The following is a 19,212-nucleotide window of genomic DNA, read 5'->3' on the forward strand; positions in this document are numbered from 1 at the left end:
GCGCCGCAGCCCGACTTCTACACCAACACCCGCGCCATCAGCACCGAGGTGTGACCGCCCCGGGACACCCTGACACCCAAAACACCCCCCCCCCACCACCACCACCACATCACCAAGACCGCCACCGACAAGACCACCACAGCTACTGTGACACCGGTGGGATCTGCTGGACCGTTACCCACAATCCCACTGTTTTTAGGGGTTTAAGTGACTGTTACATCACCCCATTTGTTTAGGGTCTGGGGTACAGGGGGGCGGGGTTTAACTCATTAAGGATTCTCTCTTAACCCACGAAGAGAAGATGAGACTTTACTGACCAGCCAGCTGTCTTCACCTCTCCTCTCCTCTCCTCTCCTCTCCTCTCCTCTCCTCTCCTCTCCTCTCCTCTCCTCTCCTCTCCTCTCCTCCCCTCTCTCCTCTCCTCTCCTCTCCTCTCCTCTCCTCTCCTCTCCTCCCCTCTCTCCTCTCCTCTCCTCTCCTCTCCTCCCCTCTCCTCTCCTCCTCTTCTCTCCTCCCCTCCTCCCCTCTCTCCTCTCCTCTCCTCCTCTTCTCTCCTCTCCTCCCCTCCTCTCCTCTCCTCTCCTCTCCTCCCCTCTCTCCTCTCCTCTCCTCTCCTCTCCTCCTATTCTCTCCTCCCCTCCTCCCCTCTCTCCTCTCCTCTCCTCCTCTTCTCTCCTCTCCTCTCCTCCTCCTCTCCTCCCCTCCTCTCCTCTCTTCCTTAGTTTCTCACTTCACGCCCTTAAATTCTTCAGCTTCCACTTCCACAGAAACTCTGACTCCCTGATTGGACGGATCTGAACCTGTAGCTGTAACGTTAGTCGTCTTTAGAAAAATCCCTTTATGCTTCCACATGGAGGGTATTGATCATGTTTTAGTGTGTGAAACCTTTATGAGACTTCTCTGTCTTTATGTGTCTTCTCTGATTGAGGGCTTTCTTTGGTTGGTTATCATTTTCCCCGGGCTTCATCTGTTCCTACTGTCTGCCAAAAGACTGAAAAATACACCAGGATGATGTATGAAGTGTCTTGTAGCCGTTTGGTTGTGATTTACAGAAGGATCTGGATTTCTGGGAGGATGCTGGAATTACAGGAAATGAAGAAGAGGAGGGACGACTGGAGCTTTTTTTTTTCTATGCAAGTTGTCTGCCGAACCGCGCAGCAGCTCTCCGCCTCCAGTCGACTCCTCTCATCTCATCACATAACTGAGACTTTAATGAGATTTGTTTGCATAATAAACTACGGGACACCGAGCGTTTGAGGCCTCTCGGGTTGCCAGGTCCCATACCGAACCCCCGGTTTCTCCTCCTGCTGTGTGATCACGCGAACAGGCGAGGACACTTGAGCCCTCGAACCGAGTGAATTTCTCTCTTTACTGACAGTGATGCAAAAAGCGGGACATGTAAATATTCCCAGGGAGCAGTGAACGCCTCTCCAGACCGCTGTGTGTTGCTGATGGAGAGAGACGCTTGCTGTGTTTTGGACGAGGCGGTGTGTGTTTTAGTAGTGTGTGTTCTTTTGTCTACACTCTCCTCCTCTATACTCCTATACTATTCTCATGTTGAAATGCAAAATAGCCATGTGTTTCCTTTCCACCGTTTTTTGCTTCATTTCATATTGTGGGGAAAGTCAAAATACACTTTCACGTGACAGGAAACTGTTTCACCGCGCTCGTTTTCAGTGTGAAGCGTCCCCAGCGTTGCTCGCCACGCGCCGTTATGTTCCTGTAGTGTGTGTCTTTGTGTTTGCGTGCAGCAGGAAAAACCTTCAGGACTTCACAGTGAGACACGCTGCTCATTCTGCGAGAGGCTGGGACCGGCCTGCAGCGCTGTTACTCATGCTCAGAACAAAAAGACACTTTCCATCCTCTTTTCAGCAGTGCACAACATGATTAGGATTCATTAATCAGCAGCTAGTCAATTCATTTCTCAATTAATTGTTGATTAACAGTTAATAAATGCCGATAGCAGTGCCGTCATACTGTACACCTTCAAATTTCTCAGCACCTGAAATGTTTTTTTTTTTTGCACCAGACATTTTTGTTCCTCAGGATGAACAGCAGATAAACGTCCAGGAGACTGAAGACATGAAAGGCTCTTGACTGAAAATCGATGGTTCTGAGTTGAGGAAATCTTGTTGAGTCTGATTAGAAAAGCCGGACTGGAAACCTGCAGGATTCAGTGATGAAAAACTCACCGTTTCTCCTTGTTCCCCTGCTCCCACAGATAAGGAATCATTTCATCGTCCATTTATTTAACTTATCTTATTAACTATCTATTTTACTACTTATTTAACTAGCTATCTTTGAAAACAAAAAAAAACAACAGATTTTTAGAAATGTGGTTAAAACAAAAATCATATATGAAGAGGAATACAGAAACAATAATATTTCACAGTGTTAACTTTTGACAATTAAAGATTTGTAACTGCTTGAAATGGCTTTTTGTGGTTATTGACAATGAGAGAGAGAGAGAGAGAGAGAGAGAGAGAGAGAGAGAGAGAGAGAGAGAGAGAGAGAGAGAGAGAGAGAATGTGAGCATGTGTGTGCTTTTACACAAGATTTTAAGTCAGGTTTCTCAAAATGTTAAAGGAAAACTCCCCTAAACTACTTTAACAGCTATTTTGATGTAGCCTACTTTGCATTCCTGGCTCCATTTAATAGTTTGTTGTATATTTTTTAAATTGGCCAATCGTAGACAAGGAAATAGACCAGAATGCAATGCAGCATCAATGGGCTTGTTGTTTTAATTTGTCTTATGAATTTAATTCTTGCTTTTAGTTGATTGCCGAAGCACTTTGTAAACTATGTTGTGAAAGAAGTGCTGTTCTAATAAAGGTTTTTTTCTTGTTATTCTTATTATTAATATGAATTCAGGCCGGAGAGATTCATGTCAGACTGAAAAGATGGATAATCTCTATTCTGTAAATAAAAAGGTGTGAAGTGAGTGGAGCTCTCCACCCTGCTGCAGACAGATCATCTTTACCATGTCGCCTGAATATACTGAAGTTCTGCTGTGCGTGCTCGCTCCCGTGACTTACGCCTGGAACAGTGATTTTGGCCCGGGAGCACTGGTGGGGTTTGGCTGGTGAACTGCTGCAACCAGAGAGGAGGGAAAAAAACACCAGCTCTCACTCTGCAGCTGTTTCTGAGAACTACAAACTGTCTGCTCTGCATGTATTCATGTGCGTGGAAAAGTAGAGAGATTCTGTCGCATCTCTCTGTTAAAAACATTAAAGGTTTATTTGGACCAAATTACAGACAAACTCAAAGCGATGTTGACTTCCACAGCGATGATTTACATTTTGTTGATGAGTAGTTTTTGTTCCTCCAGGTCGGTTGTTATGGTAACAGTGTTATGCTGCATTCAAGTCACATGGGAATAACTGTTGCAACAATTTCGTAGTGAAAAGTACGGAAGCGTACTGCATTCACTGCCCTGCTTTTCTGAATTAACGAGATAATTATCTCAGAATTCTGAGAAAAGTTTTCATGGAAAAAAATAATTCTGCTCTGTTTTTCTGAGATAATGATCTCGTTAATTCAGAAAAACAGAGCAAAATTATTTTAAAAAAAATGCTCTGTTTTTCTGAATTAACGAGATAATTATCTTGTTAATTCAGAAAAACAGAGCATTTAAAAAAAAAATAAAAAAATTCTGCTCTGTTTTTCTGAGATAATTATCTTGTTAATTCAGAAAAACAGGGCAATTTTTTTTTTCTCAAGTGAATGCATTACGCTTCCGTAGAAAAGCGATAACTGGGAAGCGTTCAGATGTTCTCTGTCTGAAGCTTTCCAGAGCTGCTGCTGTGACTGAAGTGTTGTGGAGACTTTGGTTCCTCCTGATCAGGTTCTTCTTCACGCTCAACAATATAATATAAGTTAATATAAAACCTACTTGCTCTCAACACACAGGAACTCAGTGATGAAAAATTGAGCTTCCTGTTTTTATAGCAAACTAAACTTTGCAATGTCAACAACAAACGGAAAAATCCGGCTAGTACCTGAGTCCTGCCATGGCATTTCAGTTGTGATCATAAAATGACTTGTGTTATTAAAAACATCCATTTTGTTTGTTTTGTGTGAAATGAATACATTATTCTCTGCATGTGACAACAATGATATCCTGGCCAGAATGAAAGAAATTGTAAAAATCAGTATTTTCTGTATTTTTTGATGGCGCTATCTGCCTGAAGACTTTCAAACAGGACGCTGGAACTGACAAACTGCAGGAGGAGAGCGCATGCGTGGTGGATAACGCCTCTTTTGCAAACCGGAAGGCGGGCCAGTTTTTCACCTTTGAGTGATTCATCTGCTGAAACATAGAAGATCTCTGCTGCAACTCTTGACAGCTAGCAAGCAACTCTCCAACTCCTAAAGGCGTCTGCTGTGAACAAGTAAGTTGACAGCTGTTTTGTCAGCAGCTGTGCGCGTTTACATGACACGTTTACATGCAATGGGAAGAGAAAGGCTGCTTTTATCTTTCTTAGCGTTTCCCTGGCAGCGGACGGGCTGTGGAGGGAGCTCGACCCTCCAAATTGCTCCAACTGTTTTGGACTTCGAGCTGGTTAGCGTTAGCTTAACTTAGCATCGCAGGGCTAGCTTGGCATACTTCCTGTTCGGGCTGTATTTATCAGTCTGACAGCCAGCTGCTCTTCCACAGCCTGACCTGGAAAATGTTCTGTTTCACAGCCAGTCTGGTCCGTGACAACCCCGTGTTTTCATCACGGCGAGAAGAAAACACTGCTAGCTACGGGCTAGCTTGCTGCTAGCTAATGCTGCCATGCCTGTCTTCCTGTGTGTTCTCGGGTTTAGCTGCTGTGTCTGTCTGAGCTGCTGCCTGTCTGTCTGCCGAGTTCCTCTGCCTGTCTTTTGTTGACTCTTAAAAGGTATTTCGTGGTTATATCGGTCACCCAAATGCATGTATTAAATGTTCGTTAAGCAGCTGTTTAAAGGCACGGTGGAGCCAGGCAGCTGCCATCACAGCTAGCTTCCTGCTGATGCTGTTGGAGACAGTGTGATGCACTCCGGCCTGCTGAGACTGAGTCAACAGTAAAAACACCTCACTGCAGGAATGAGCTGCACAGCTGGACTGGGTGGGTTGGAGGTGTCTTGCATGGAGGCACTGACAGACAAAACACCTTCTTTTCTTTATATCACAAGATGATTTGGGGGGTTTGTGGCTCTCCTTTCCTCTGTACTTATTATTTGGGTGTCTAGGTGTGAACAGGGATCAGTATAGATGCAGTCATCATCAAATAGGAAGCAGCACTCCCCACTTTATCCACCCACTGTACAATGCTGTATACTTATTTATAATCTAATTTGTTTTGCTGCATCCTGTTACTATTTGCTGCTGCAGCATCTCAGTTTCTCCATGGAGGTTAGTGTCATGTTTTCTTATCTTGTAACATTTATGCTGTGGCTGTTAAATTAGTTTATTTGTCCCTTTAGCAGGTAACTACCCATTAATTGGAGGGTTGAATCTTGACTGATGGCATTCTACTGTATATTCACTGTACAGCGGCCGGTGGAGTGAAATTATGGTTCCCTGCACTGGTGTTGGTCATGTTGATCGACGTGGAGAGTTGCTCGTCTCCATTTGAAACGTGGTGTGCTGCTACTGTATGCTTAGTAAATGTACCAAACCTTCAGACTGTCTCAGCTTGCTGGAATAAACCGCTCCTCTGATGTGGGCCAGGCTTTAGCTCTGGCAGCGAGCCACAGCGGCCTTTTGTTGTGTTTTCCTGATGGAGAGATGTTTCACTTTCATGAAGGAGCTACTTCAAGAAGCTGCATTTTAAAAACTCACCAACATATCAGGAGTTGGCTTACATTTAACACAGTTTCATTAATCAAACTATTGAGCTTCATAGTCTCTGTGGTTAATCCCAGCGCTTGAAGTTGCGTGCCATTTAGTGTTGCACAAGTTATATTACAGGTTGTAACAACAGCTGGAGTCTAAGCTGTTTTCACATGTTTGGTGTAGTCATACTGCTGAGTCTGACACACACTCACACTTACAGAGAAAATTGATGATGCCATGGGTTTGACTATGAAAATAATTTGGCCCTCTGCAGCATTAGGCCTAACTGTAAATGAGTCAGTGACTGCTGTCAGACTGTGTTTTTAAGTGCCAGCTGAAAGGAAGCTGAACTGAACTGAACTTCTTCTAGTGTTTCCGTTTGATGGTTTCTCATGTGGTTAGAGCTGGCCAAGGTGACTTATAACAAGCCACTGTATGTGATGGATGCTTAGCTCCTTACAGAACCATAAGTGTAAATATTTTTAGGCTTGGAATTGAATCCCTTTGTGGGAAATGAACCCCTAACTCTGTTGTGTTGGTGCCTTGCTCTGCCTGGTGAGCTACACAGGGAATTGAACCCCGAACCCCGAACCCCAGTGTCCCAGATTAACTTTACTGTATGAAAAATACATTTAATATTTAAAGAAATATTTGCCAAGAAGATTTTGTTTTACCAGCCAAAATAATTAATATACTTTTTCAGAAGAATCTTCCACATGTTGATATTAATCCTCCACTAACATTAGTCTAGTCGCCCATCCAGACAGCGGAGAAATCATTGTTTTGCTTTGATTTGATTGGCTCACGGTCAGAGAGAGAGTGTACGGTGGCCAGCAGGGACAAAGTGTGAGAACAAGTAAACACTGAAGACTGTATATAAGCGAGGCTCTTCAAATGTTATAGTCTCAAAAAGTTGACCCGAACTGATTTATCCGCTAAATACAAATTTTAGCGATATTTGGCGCTTGGCGGGGAATTTCAGACGCTGCCACACCCTGACAGTGTTAGTGCCTTGCTCTGCTCATTGAGCTGTACAGGGAATCGAACCCCTAACCCTGGCAGTGGTAGTGCCTTGCTCTGTGCCGGTTTGCCATGCTGCGGTCACAGGTCTGTCGGATGCGTTTCTGCCCCATAATCCTCCTGTGACGGGAGGCAGGGAAGTTGCCGTCAGCGCGTCGGACAGCTTCGACGTCTTCCGCACAGGAAGTCCAGCGGGGGGGTGGTGAAGCAGACGGAGCCGATGGAGCCGGCTGTCAGACACGCGGCCGTCACTCTGTCACGGCCGGGGGAGACGCCCGGCCGGGGAAACTCACTGTCCCACCCTGCTCACTCATTCATACACACTTGATGTAGTCACTTTAAAAACAAGTTGCATAGGCCTCCAGTCCGGTAAGGTCAGCTTGTTTTTCCACAGGCTACATGGTCTGGGAAATCTCACAATTCCCATGCAGCTTTTCACTATTTTACCAGCCAGCTAGTTTTAGAATAGAATAAAAGCTCCAAGTTATGATGGTTGGTTAACTGGAATAGCCGACTGACTCCAGTTATAGATTTAGCAGCATCTGGCTGGTGTTAAGCTCCCGCCCTGTAAATACTGTCACCCTAGATATCGAGGTCAGCACTTCAGCGAGTTGGTTAGTACAGTTGAACACTTCATCGAAAAAAATTTCACAATCGCGATATGAACTTCTGCAATTTCCAAATCGCAGAGGCTGCAATTAATTGCTTAAGAGAGAGAGATTTGTGAACAAGGAGCTTTTGAGCTTTTGCAGGTAATCTTTGGTCCATGATTCAAAACCTTTCATCAGACTCAAACTCAGTAAATCCTGCACACTGACATCTAGTTTTTCTTTAAACAAGTTCTAAAAAATATATGACAAGAAAAAGTTGTGATGATATGAATCACAGTGTAAATCGCAGTATTCTGTCAAATAATCGCAATTAGATTTTTTGTCAATATCTTTCAGCTGTATTGGTTAGGGAGGCTGGTTTGAAGCCACAGAGCTGCTGTCTCCAAATTCCCCTTGAGCTCTCCTCGAGGCGGACCGGTGTGAAAACCTCTGGTCCGGATGACTGGGGTTTGTTGACCGTGTCGGGGATTAGAGTTTGTATGAGCGTCTGTTGTTGATTCAGAGCCGGAGAGCCTGTTGTACCTGTAGCAGGACAGCAGCAGAGGCCACACACCTAGAGCTGAACAATCAATCATAAAAAAAACAATGAACTTTGAAGAGGCTGCAGTTATTTGCTTAAGAGAGAGAGAGTTGCATCCACTCTGGATTTGTGAACAAGGAGTTTTAGAGCTGCAGCAGGTAATCTTTGGTAAACGAATCTAAATCCTGCACACTCACATCTAGTTTTTTAAACAAAATCACTTTTCTTTAAACAAATGCATGACAAGAAAAACTTTAAATCGCAACTGCAATATTCTGTTAAATGTTTAGTCAATATGGTTCAGCCCTACACACCCGTACAGATCTGATGTTTTGGTTTTGTGCCGACTGTCTTCACCGCCGGCCGCTCCCAGCTCCCATACAGGCAGCGGCTGGTGAGAGACGCTGCCAGCTGGAACCGGACTGGAGGAGCCGGCTTGTAATGACTGGGTCTGGATTTACCAACATGTTTACAGTGTGAGGCGAGGCGGAGGAGACGCAGACTGTCCAACACCACGACAGCGAATAAATACTGTTGTATGTATGCGTGTAATTACAGGATCTTGTGTACATGTAAGCAGGTTTTGAAATTGCCACCCGCCATGCACCAGACGCCTGTAAACCTTCTCTTTCTATCAATACGTTTCACCCAATCACCTGCCGCTCTTTTTGAGACGATAACATTTGAAAGCTTCGGTTATAATCGGTCTTTGGTGTTTGCCTATTCTCAAACTTTTCCCTGCTGGCCACCGTACTTTCTCTGACTGTGATGAGCCAATCAAAGCAAAGCAAAACAATGGCGCTGTATCGAACAGGCTCCTGATTGGCTGCCTGTGAAGTTGCTCTACGCAAAGTGGTAGCGTGCAAACTTCTGTTTCTCTGCTGTCCGGATGGTTAACCAGCCTAATGTTTGTTGAGGATTAATATAAAAAAAAAAGTGTGTGTGTGTGTTTTGAATTCTGTTGCACTTCATGATGAATTACCAACTTGATCCATGAGTGCTTGTTTCTATACATGAAACCGCACTGAAAGCAGGCAGGATGAGATATTTCTATGAAAAATGCATTGTAATTGTTTTGGCTGGAAAAAAAAATTTCTTAGTTCTTCATTTTTTAGTTTAGCAGTCCTTGGCAGTCAATTTCGGACACTGGCTGTGTGTGTGTGTGTGTGTGTGTGTGTGTGTGTGTGTGTGTGTGTGTAATTACAGGATCTTGTGCTCATGCACGGTCAACACAAAGGAAATATCAACATCAAGTTCTGCAGGTTCTGTAACGCTTCAGAGGGAAAGTTCAACACAACCAAACCAGATGAGTCATTTTGTAAAATCTAAACTAAACATTGGCGACGCTGGTTGTGGTTGGAGACACGGTTTCCCAGCATGCCCCGTGGTATCGGTGTTGTGGCTGGAGTAGCGAGGTACGGTGAGAACGTGAAGCTGCAGGAAACTGAGCCGGCTCCTTCTCCCTGCAGCTCCTTCAATACGTTTATCAGCGGGAATGTTCATTTTTCTGCTTCCTTCTGCTCTGTGTAATTCAATAAGTGTGAGTGGAGCACATGACTGTCGCTTTCATTGTGTGTGTGTGTTAGGGTGTGTGTGTGCGTGTGGGGTTATGTGTGTATGAATGCCTATTGTATGCATGTATTCATTTGACTGTGTGTGAATGCCCTTTTCATACATTTATGCTTTTGACTGTGTGTTTGTATACAGCTGTGTGTGTGTGTGTGTGTGTGTGTGTGTGTGTTAGTTTATGAATACCCATTATATGCGTGTATGCTTTTGACTTGAGTTTGTGTGTGTGCTTTTGTATGAAAGCCTTTTGTATGCATGTATTTGTGTGTGTGTGTGTGTGTGTGTGTGTGTGTGTGTAGCTGGTGTTCATCACAGCTCCACATGACTCTGGCTGCAGCTGTGTGGATCAGTAGCTGTTAGCCTTAATATACATCACTTGACGTATTGAGTTGAATATGTTTTGTGACGTTAATGGAGCCACTGACTGACAGGCTTCCTGTTATTGTGTATTGTATATGGCTGTATATATAAATGACATTAGAGGTGAATATTTTGTTTATAATGCATATGAACATACCTTGTTGTTGGATGGTCGTGGTACACTGCTAAGAACGAAATGAAAAAATAGCAACCAATCAATTGTTGCTGGTTGTTTATTAATATGCTACCTTTGTTCCTTTAGTTTAACAACACTTTCTAACTTTATGAAAAGCCCTGTACAAACATTTCATTTATTTAATTTATATAGCACAAGGTTACAAAGTGCTTAACACAATGAAATAGAATAATACAAATAAAAGATAATAATGGCAATAGCAAAACCAACATAATAATATAAGCAAATGAAAGAGAACGATGTCAGTAGTAAAACCAATAAAATAATAAAACAAATAAAAGAATAAGCACAATCAAGAGAAAGATAAAATCAAAAATTAAATAAAATCAGTGGAAAGCAAAGTGTGTTTTTAGGAGAGATTTAAAAGAGGATAAAGTGCTTGCTCTCCTCAGGGAGACTTTTATTCTTATAATAATAATAATAGTAAAAAAATAAACAAACAAAAATAATAAAAACTAGCTCTGCATGACCAAATATAAATTTATAATTTTCAGTTAGTGATCTGGCTCCAATGTTCAAATAATATTTGATAATATTGTGTATCACAATATCCCAAAATCACCGTATGATTCCACTGAAAGACAGCCAATCGTAACGGCCCGCTCTCTATGAACAGCAGTGACAGACAGTTGGATTGTGATGCTTGCTTGCTTTCTTACTGACTTACCTACCTACTTAATTTATTTATAAGGTGTAAATATGACGTGGTCTTTAATATTGTTTCCTCTGGTAAACTCTTGTTGTCTGGTAGAGGTCTCTGACTTTCAGAACTGGGCTGTCTGTAGTTCAGTATTGGCCTTGGTCTAGATAAGGCCGGAAAACCAAGCAAGGCCACTCGCTTAGTTATAAAGTCCAGCATGAGTCACTTGGCCTGGATGGATATATGCTGACTGATGCGGTGTGATCAACAGCAAACCGATACCTGACACAGTGGGCTGATGTCCAGAGAGACCGTCCCACCAGACCCTGAACCCCCACCTGCAGAAGAGCGTCAGCTAAATGACTGGAATGAAATGTAAAATGATGCTGCGTGCCTTTCGCTCCAGTTTCCAGGCTTTATCCCTGATTAAAGCGTAGTGACATTTCCAACCAGCCTGGAAAGTGTTTTTATCTTGTCTCGCACCAGCAGACATCAAAGCCCAGACTCTCTCTGTCTGATGCGATCCGTCTGCCAGCAGCCACGTCGTCTGACAGATGCTGCTGGCTTTAATCGACTTGTCATGTTGGCAGACAGAGAATAGAAACTGAAGAAGCTGTTTGTATCACACCTAGACCGGAGAGGGAGAAGTGTCTTCTTCACACCAGTTACACCATCAGGACAGGACTCAGTTACACCATCAGGACAGGACTCACATCAGGACAGGACTCAATTACACCATCAGGACAGGACTCACGTCAGGACAGGACTCGCATCAGGACAGGACTCACATCAGGACAGGACTCGCATCAGGACAGGACTCAATTACACCATCAGGACAGGACTCACATCAGGACAGGACTCAGTTACACCCTCAGGACAGGACTCACATCAGGACAGGACTCACATCAGGACAGGACTCGCATCAGGACAGGACTCGCATCAGGACAGGACTCGCATCAGGACAGGACTCACATCAGGACAGGACTCACATCAGGACAGGACTCAGTTACACCCTCAGGACAGGACTCGCATCAGGACAGGACTCGCAGCAGGACAGGACTCACATCAGGACAGGACTCACATCAGGACAGGACTCAGTTACACCCTCAGGACAGGACTCACATCAGGACAGGACTCGCATCAGGACAGGACTCGCATCAGGACAGGACTCACATCAGGACAGGGCTCACATCAGGACAGGGCTCGCATCAGGACAGGACTCGCATCAGGACAGGACTCACATCAGGACAGGACTCGCATCAGGACAGGGCTCACATCAGGACAGGACTCACATCAGGACAGGACTCACATCAGGACAGGACTCAGTTACACCCTCAGGACAGGACTCACATCAGGACAGGACTCACATCAGGACAGGACTCACATCAGGACAGGACTCAGTTACACCCTCAGGACAGGACTCACATCAGGACAGGACTCGCATCAGGACAGGACTCACATCAGGACAGGGCTCGCATCAGGACAGGACTCGCATCAGGACAGGACTCGCATCAGGACAGGACTCACATCAGGACAGGACTCACATCAGGACAGGGCTCACATCAGGACAGGACTCACATCAGGACAGGGCTCACATCAGGACAGGGCTCACATCAGGACAGGACTCACATCAGGACAGGACTCACATCAGGACAGGGCGCTAACTGCACCAGACACTTTTACTGTTTCACCAGACAAACTTTTGGGTTTTGGTTGCACTGGTGATTTCAATGTGATTTTTGGGATCTGATTCTTAACGATGTGATTTTATGACTTAACATCACTGTATGTTCACACCTGGTCTGGAAATGGCTGTTATGCATCTCCTGTGTCTGCATTATGGTGTGCGTTTGACTGCTTTCCTGATCTGGCAATTTAAAGTTTGATCACCAGTGACCTATTTAGAGCGTTTATCAACCGATTATGATTGGTGGCCGATCGATCAGTGTACCGCTATCATTGGACCTCGTTAGCTCAACTTTGTAACCTGGATCAATCTATCGCTGTGCTGACTGTCAGCTAAGTTCCTAAAATGTGAATCGAACATGTAAATTCTCACCGCTGTACACATTACAGTCCTACTGACAAGACTTAAATGTCCCACATGGTGTAAACAGGACTCCCCTCGCCTCTGTGATTATAAAGGAGTTGGATGGTCTATCTAAACATGGTGAAAGTATCAAAATGCACGGTCGCCAACTAAATCCACACAATCCATATTAGAAAAGCGAGCCTCTAAACGAGCCGTTTGGACTTCCGTAACTTTGTGGCGTCACAAAGGTTCGCTCATTATCATTTCTGTAAGAAATAATAGACTAACAAAGTGTTTTTTTCAAAGCGGTCGAGCGGTCGTCATCGTTTATTACCGGAGAGTTTTCCCTACCTGTAGCCGCCGGGCCGCGGCGTCTCACGTTTCGCTCTCGAAACGGTTAGCCAATCGGAACAGAGGGGTCGTTAATATTAATGAGCCTTAAAGACACGGCGACAGAAACGGCCTGTTCTTGGTAAGGCTCAGAGAGATGCTGGAAAATGAACGTGGAGAAATGGATTGAGAGTGTTTTTGGTTCATGACACCACACACACAGTCAGGTTTATTTATATAGCCCTTTATCACAAGCATGTCTCAGAGGACTTTACAGAGGATGTGTCTAGCGAGATCTAACTAAACACAATCAATGGTGAACAAAATTATATAGGACAAGCATAGTGAAAAACACAAGAAAAACTCCAAAGAAAAACCTTAGTAGGAAAACTTGGAAGAAACCTTGGGCGGGCTGAGGCAGAGTTTTTGTATTTGAAGCTGAAAGGAGTCGAGGTAGTAGGCATCGTTTGACAGCGTTAAGTTGGTGGTGTTTCCTTCAGATGATGGGGGAGTGGTGTGTGTGTGTGTGTGTGTGTGTGGGGGGGGGGTGTTAACTGAGGCTCAGGGTGTTTTGTCAGATTTGGCAGCTTTCTGGCCACACGTGTGAGAACGACTGACAAACAGCTGAGAGATCTGGAAGAGACTTACTCACTTCCCTTAAACCTGCTGAATATTTTTAGGAATCACGCTGCTGCAGATTTACAATTAGATTTACAAATTGTGCCTGTTCGCGGAATGGTGTAATTACATTGAAAGCGATATGGTGATTATAATAATGTTGGCCTAGACTTGGAATCTAAAAATACAACCTGCAGCACCGAGCTGCTGTTGCCAGGCGCCGTGTGTGTTTCTGGTGTGGAGAACTGGTTTGGTGTGTTGAGGTTTGGTGTTTCCTTGTGCAGCAGAACCACAACACCTCACCGCACAACCAGCAGGTATATTTAGATTCTGGTTGTTAGTTTTAAAACTTGCTCACTTTCCCATAATTCACCATGTTTCAGAGCTGAGCAGACATGAAACCTGGGAGTAGCTCACTTTACTTTAGGGCTGCAACTACCGGTATTGATTATTTTCATTCTCGATTAATCCATAAATTATTTTTTGATTAATCATTTAGTCTATAAAATTTAAAAATAATGTCAAAGTCTGACCAGCAGCCAAAAAAACAGTATTACCCAAAGTATTCATTTTATAATGATATGAAATGGAGAAAAGCAGCAAATCTTAGTAGTTGTGAAGCTGTAATCAGCAAATGTTTAGTATTTGTACTTGATAAATGACTAAAACGATTAATCGATTATCAAATTTATAATTGATGAATTCTCTGTCGATCGATTAATTCTCTGGTGATCGACTAATCGATTCAGCACTAGTTTACCTATTTGCACAGTGAAAGAGAAAACTAATTCTAAATTTGTGCAGGTGAGATAAAAACCTCAAAGGGCTTCTAAAAACTTCTGACATAAAACCCTTCAGGAGTCCAATAAAACCTCAGTAAAGTCCAGTTTTAGATGAACTACTGTGTTCTGTTTCTGTGTGTGCTAAATACTGTTTACACTTAATGTTAGAGGAGCTGCAGGATTATGGCTCAAATGATAATCCTGTTTATTTTGCTAGATGTTGTGATCACGGTTATGAATAAAGATTAATCTCAATGATTTGAGGAGTGAAATTATTTTACTGCCCTTTTGCCGTCGTATATCAACACCTTGACTGGTTTCAACCACAGCGGACATTGTAAATAAAAGGAAATGTTTCACTACTCTTTGAATTTTTCACTATCAGTAATTGGGTTGTGGAAACTAAAGTTGATAACAGATGAATCACTGTGCAGCCTTAGTTGTAAGGATCTTTGGAAAACAGGGCTGCTGATGTTGACAAAAAATCCTAATGCAGTTTTTTTATTTTATTTTGCTGAGTTGTGATTGTGATATAAATTACACTATGTGAGGACATGCAGGCTGTTTGTACAGTTCAGCATTTATTTTTCAGCACTTGAAAAATGTCACAAAAAGTGAGGCGAACTGGTTCCAGGTCTTCTCAGCACCAGCAGTCCTGGTTTAGGAAACTCTCTGAAACACGAGTCAGCTTGATTCACATGGATTTCATGGTGAATAAAATGAAAACTGTGTTATTTAGTAAAAGCAACCGAGGTGCAAAAAATGCGCAAATTGCTCTAGCAGTGCAGTCTTGACCTGAGAGCTGGACATAAGTCACATTTTTATATTGTGATGTTGATTTGATCGATTCCATCCGTACCTGTGTTGTGTTCAGAGCTGCAGGCGGAGCGGGCGGAGCCAAGCGAAGCGGAGCGGCGAGGAGCGGAGAGGGGAGAGCGTGAACCCCGGTCTCCCTGTCCGACCCTGAGCGACCAGTCAGCGAGTCATGGACGACAGCTCGTCTCTGGGGAAAGTCGGCGGCTCCACGGAGTCCGTGGCCACCGTCACCAGCGAGGAGTTCGTTCTGGTGCAGCCGAGCGCCGCCGGCTCGCCGCCCGGCTCCGAGGGCAAGCCCCGACTGAAGGTCAGAAACTCACAGACGCACGTTAACACCTGACATTAAAGAGGCGACATGCACCAGGGTCGGTCCGTTCGTGAGCTGAAGTCAGAATACACGGTAAACTCCAGTTCAGCTCCTGCAGTGTGAAAGTCTCCCAGCTGTAAGGAAACAGAATGTGAACTGAACTGGAACGACAGGAAACAGAGCTGATTCATTAAATTCCATGAAATTCCACTTCAAAGAGAGTTTGAACATTATAAATCAAACATTATGAATCAAATAAAAGACAGTTCGACAAATCAAATACATTCAATCATAATGTCTGGATAACCACAAAAAAACATGGAATTTCACAGAATTTCATTGAATTAAATTAAAATTCTGGGAGGGGCGGAAGGGTGGGACTGTTCAAAAATGTGTAAAGTTTTATTGGTTTATTTCCGCCTCTTGGTGCAGCATGATGTCACCATTAAAGACACACTGTTTTCCAGGAAGTAACAGTAATGGGAGTTCAGCTCATGGGGACTTAAAGCTCCTTTAAAATTTTCAGTGAACGCCTCGTCTTGTTTTTTTCCTATCCAGGAGTTTTGACATGTTACTCCTGTTTGATTTGTGTGTTTCCCTATTGGATCTGTGCACTTAACTTTATCTCCATTTATGTTTCTGTCTTTGTTGCTAATACATGGATTGCAGATTTCATTTATGCTTTGTTTTTAATTTGGACAAAAGCGTCTCAATGCGTCTTCTTTGTGTTTACACCTGGATTTGATGCGTTTTTTCTCTGTCCGATTACAATCTGATCTCCCAGATGCATGTGGCCTTTTATCTGTCTGTCCGTTTAATCAGTTTAACTGAAGTGTTCGCTCAGTCCATCAAGCTGGAAGTCACTCATTCACTCCCTCCTCTCTCTCTCTCTCTCTCTCTCTCTCTCCCTCCATCGCCTCTGACTTTCCTTTCACTTGCTCTGTTTCATTTCCCTTTCTTTCTTTCTCTCTCCCTCCCTATCTTCAATTTCTCTCCTTTCCTCCCTCCATCCTCTCCCTCCCTCCCTCCCTCCTTCCCTCCCTCACTCCTTCCCTCCCTCAGATGTCGTGGAATGGGAGTGAGCAGCTGGAGAAAGCGATGGAGGAGGTGTTGGACGACGACGAGGTGAAGGAGGAGAAGAGCAGCGTGGAGCAGATGGAGAAGCAGAGGGAGCAGGGTCCGGTCCTGGAGCCCCGACCCGCAGGTACGGAGTCTGGATCTGTACGGTCCAATCACAGTGTCAGTGTGTTTACAGTCATTCATTCATTCATTCATTCATTCACCCAACTTACATCCACTCAGCCACCTGTCCTGCACCCATTCACCCAACCACACATCCATATATTCACCGTGTACACTACCAGTCAAAAGTTTGGACACACCACATTTTTCTTTATCTTTACTATTTCCCACATTTTAGAATAACAGTAAAGACATCAAAACTATGAAATAACACAAATGGAATCATGCAGCGACCAAAAAAGTGCTAAACAAATCAAAACTATCTTATATTTTAGATTCTTTAAAGTAGCCGCCCTTTGCCTTGATGGAAAGGCTTTGGAAAGAAATTCATACACAGGCATTAAAGTCCAAACTTTTGACCGGCAGTGTAGTATTTGGCTTGCTCCTAATTTAAATGAGTATAGCAAGTTCTTACTGACAAAAAGCAACTAATCTCTTTGTGTCTCTTAATCTCAGACTCTGTTCACACTGCAGCTGAAGGTTTCCCAATTCAGATTTTTTTTTTTTCTGCCTCCCATCTGCCATTCTGACTCAGATCTGGTGTTTTCTAATCAGTGTGAACAGTAAAAAGCTGCATGGAGTCACATTTTTTCAATTCTCATCTAGATCACATGGGTATGTGGTGTAAAATCGTATCCCACGGCATGAGACCTACATGTGAATGTCTCAGCATTGCCATGGCAACAAGTAAATCTTATGTCATTCATCTGAGACAATTGTCATAATTTTGTCATCTTATCTGAGCAGACAGAACAATGGAGAAAAAAAAGACAAATGGAGACTTGATTGGTATTTGGGAAGACGATTCAGTTCAGACAAAACTCAAAGACACAGAGTAACCGAACTTTACTGAGACAAAAACAGATGTGAGGTCAGTTCATATTGGTATGGGATGTGAGCTGCATCCCAGAATATGAACAGTCATTCCAAAAATCAGATATAGGCCTACACTACCAGTCAAAAGTTTGGACACACCTGATTGAATGTTCTATGTTTTTCATTCTCTTAAAGCCATTTTGATCTAAAGGCTTCTGCTTAAATGCTTGAAATGAGTTTCTTAGACAAATATAAATAGTGAAGTTGATCCTATGTATGAATTTCTTTCCAAAGCCTTTGACTTTCCATCAAGGCAAAGGGCGGCTGCTTTAAAGAATCTAAAATATAAGATAGTTTTGATTTGTTTAACACTTTTTTTGGTCACTGCATAATTCCATCCGTGTTATTTCATAGTTTTGATGTCTTTACTATTATTCTAAAATGTGGAAAACAGTAAAAATAAAGAAAAATGTGGTGTGTCCAAACTTGACTGGTAGTGTAAGCAACAGTTTGGAATTGAGCATGAAGGCCTGCGGTGTGAACGGGGCCTAAATCTTGTCTTTTCTCTGATTTCACCGGATTTTAACGTCTCCAGTGTTGGATCAGTGGATGCGAGGCAGGGTGGTGATGACAGAGAGCAAAACCTCCTCGGATGAATAAAGGTTAAAGCACCGGGGGAAAATGAAGCTATCCGTACCACTCGCATCACAAAATCCAGTTATGCTGTATCAGATTAGCGAGGCCGCTATCTGAACTCTCTGACGTCGGCTGCGCTGGTCTGTATATCAGCAAGGGCAGACCGGCTCCGACGTGTGAGCTGATATCAGTGTGTCGACAACACAGAAACACAGCGCTAGATACAGAATGTGTTCCTGCAAGGCATTAAAACTGCCGGGGTTAGGGGTTCAATTCCCTCTGAGACTGCTCATAATTAAAACTCTGCACTCATGGTACTGTAAAGTGCTATACACTCACCGGCCACTTTATTAGGCTCGTTAACACAAGCAGCCTGCTCCTCCAAACAGCCAATCCTGTGGCAGCATCTCAATATATAAAGCATGAAGACAAGGAGAAGTGCTTTAGTTTTTTGACTTTGAGCGGTCTGACTGTTGGTTCAGCAGCTCAGAAACAGCTGCTGCCCTCCTGGGGTTTTCACTCTACAGTCTGTGGAGTTTACAGAGAAAGTAGCTTGTTAATGAGAGAGGTCAGAGGTCAGAGGAGAACGGGCAGACTGGTTCAAGCTAACAGAAAGGACACAAACGCTCCAATAACAGCTCTGGACAACAGTGGTGTGCAGAAGGGCATCTCACAGCACACAAGCTGTTGGCCCTTATGATAAATGAAGACCGACCGGCACTAGATAGCTGTACCTAATAAAGTGGCCGGTGAGAGTCACCCGAGAAGTGAGGCAGTGAGATTCTGTGATTTTTATTTATTTTTGGCGCTGGTGCCTTGGAAGTGGTTTTGGTTTTGGTTCCACATCCGTTCCAGCTCCGGTCCCAGTTCTGGTTCTGCAGGGGAGTCTGAGAAGTCTGGAAACATTAAGAAACCGC

The 19,212-nt window shown here is 43.7% G+C and overlaps 2 protein-coding genes across 2 annotated transcripts in view; both read left to right on the forward strand.

Moving 5' to 3' along the window:
- The window catches only part of fam163ab (family with sequence similarity 163 member Ab), an 809-nt gene extending 755 nt beyond the window's left edge, over positions 1-54 (forward strand). Inside the window, exon 2 of the mRNA XM_071899593.2 lies at positions 1-54. This exon is cut by the window's left edge and continues 363 nt beyond it. Coding sequence (XP_071755694.2) covers positions 1-54 — 54 coding nt within the window.
- A 15,331-nt stretch (positions 55-15,385) lies between these two features.
- Positions 15,386-19,212, forward strand: part of rabgap1l (RAB GTPase activating protein 1-like) — a 167,370-nt gene continuing 163,543 nt past the window's right edge. Inside the window, exons 1-2 of the mRNA XM_078285512.1 lie at positions 15,386-15,601; positions 16,664-16,805. Of these exons, the coding sequence (XP_078141638.1) occupies positions 15,464-15,601; positions 16,664-16,805 (280 nt within the window). The 5' untranslated portion in view covers positions 15,386-15,463. The remainder of the gene's footprint in view (positions 15,602-16,663; positions 16,806-19,212) is intronic.

This window comes from Centroberyx gerrardi, chromosome 9 (genome assembly GCF_048128805.1).
Source record: "Centroberyx gerrardi isolate f3 chromosome 9, fCenGer3.hap1.cur.20231027, whole genome shotgun sequence".
Lineage (NCBI taxonomy): Eukaryota > Metazoa > Chordata > Actinopteri > Beryciformes > Berycidae > Centroberyx > Centroberyx gerrardi.